Genomic DNA, 1,205 nt, shown 5'->3' with positions numbered 1-1,205 from the left:
TCGGGCCCCACAGCGGGGCAGCACAGGGGCCACGGGGCACTGGCCCCTGGGCATGCGGCAAACCTCCCTCTGCTTTTGAGCGAGGGCACAGAGGGGCTCAGGGCTCTCATGGGATGGGCCAGGGCTGGCCGTGGGCAGCAGGGCTGTGCTGGCAAGGACTCGCCGTTCTGGCCTTTTGGAGGAGGCTTTTTTTTTAGCCCCTTGCAGTGCTGCCCAGAGCGAGGGCAGCAGCTCGCCCTCGCTTTCAGCCATGCCGCCTGACCAGCCTCGATCTCTCCTTCGTTACAGAACTTGTCGGCCCTGCCGTCGGAGTGGCCATAGGGATTGGTAAGGCACTGGTGGGCATGGGGATGGCTGACACCATGCAGAAATAAATCACTTTCCCAGGGCTTCACGCTGCTGCTCTGCACACACAGATCCCTCTCGGGGGTGCTGCCCACTCCCCAAAACAATGCCCCACAGCCTGTCCCAGGAAGCCCATGTGCAGGACCCCACCGATGCCCCAGCTAGGGAGATTTGGCCTGGGGACCCTGCACCACCCACTCTGCTTTGAGCTGTCCTGGGTGAGCTGGAGCTCTGCCTCCACGAACCCCCCATTTTGGGGCTGGGGACGCATGTGGCTGAGGAGCGACCCAGGGCTGAGGGGTTTGCAGCCTGGGGACATGCGCGTGCCTGCAGGAGCGTCACCGCTGCTGCTCTCTGATGCAGGACTCAGTGTGACAGTGGTGCCGGCAGCCCTGTATGCTCTGGGCTTCACCAAAGCAGGAATTGCAGCTGGATCCGTGGCCGCCAGAATGATGTCTCTAGCTGCCATTGCCAATGGTGGGAAAGTGGCTGCCGGGAGCTTCGTGGCCATAGGGCAATCGTTCGGTGAGTGCTCCTGGTGTGGGGTGCCGCAGGGTGCCCGTGGGGTCACCACAATGCACCATCCTCGCGGGGCGGTGCCAGCAGGGGGCAAGGGCCTGGGGTGGCCACGGGAGTGGGTACAGAGTCTCACCTGCTGTGGGGTGCCCGGTGCAGCCCCCCGCGCTGTGAGATGCCTGACCCACAGCCTGACAGCAGCAGGGAGGTGAGGTCTGGGGAACTGCTCCTCCTCGGGGTGCTCTCCTAGGCAATGGGGCACAGCGGGGGCCCCATGCTGGGGCTGGGGGGCTGGGGCTGATTTCTCCTTCTCTCCCTCAGGGGCAGCAGGACTCCCCACAAGT

The 1,205-nt window shown here is 64.6% G+C and overlaps 1 protein-coding gene across 1 annotated transcript; it reads left to right on the top strand.

Annotated features, from left to right (window-relative positions):
- Positions 1-288: 288 nt before the first annotated feature.
- LOC104621347 (interferon alpha-inducible protein 27-like protein 2A) lies at positions 289-870 on the top strand (the record flags this gene model as incomplete). Its single annotated transcript, XM_010287805.1, has 2 exons — positions 289-327; positions 709-870. Coding segments are annotated over 2 exons (201 nt in total), but the record flags the coding sequence as incomplete, so codon positions are not given.
- Positions 871-1,205: the final 335 nt, after the last annotated feature.

The sequence above is a fragment of the Phaethon lepturus genome, unplaced genomic scaffold, assembly GCF_000687285.1.
Source record: "Phaethon lepturus isolate BGI_N335 unplaced genomic scaffold, ASM68728v1 scaffold29745, whole genome shotgun sequence".
Lineage (NCBI taxonomy): Eukaryota > Metazoa > Chordata > Aves > Phaethontiformes > Phaethontidae > Phaethon > Phaethon lepturus.
The sequence above is the reverse complement of the archived record's forward strand: the minus strand, read 5'-3'. Positions and strand labels throughout refer to the sequence as shown.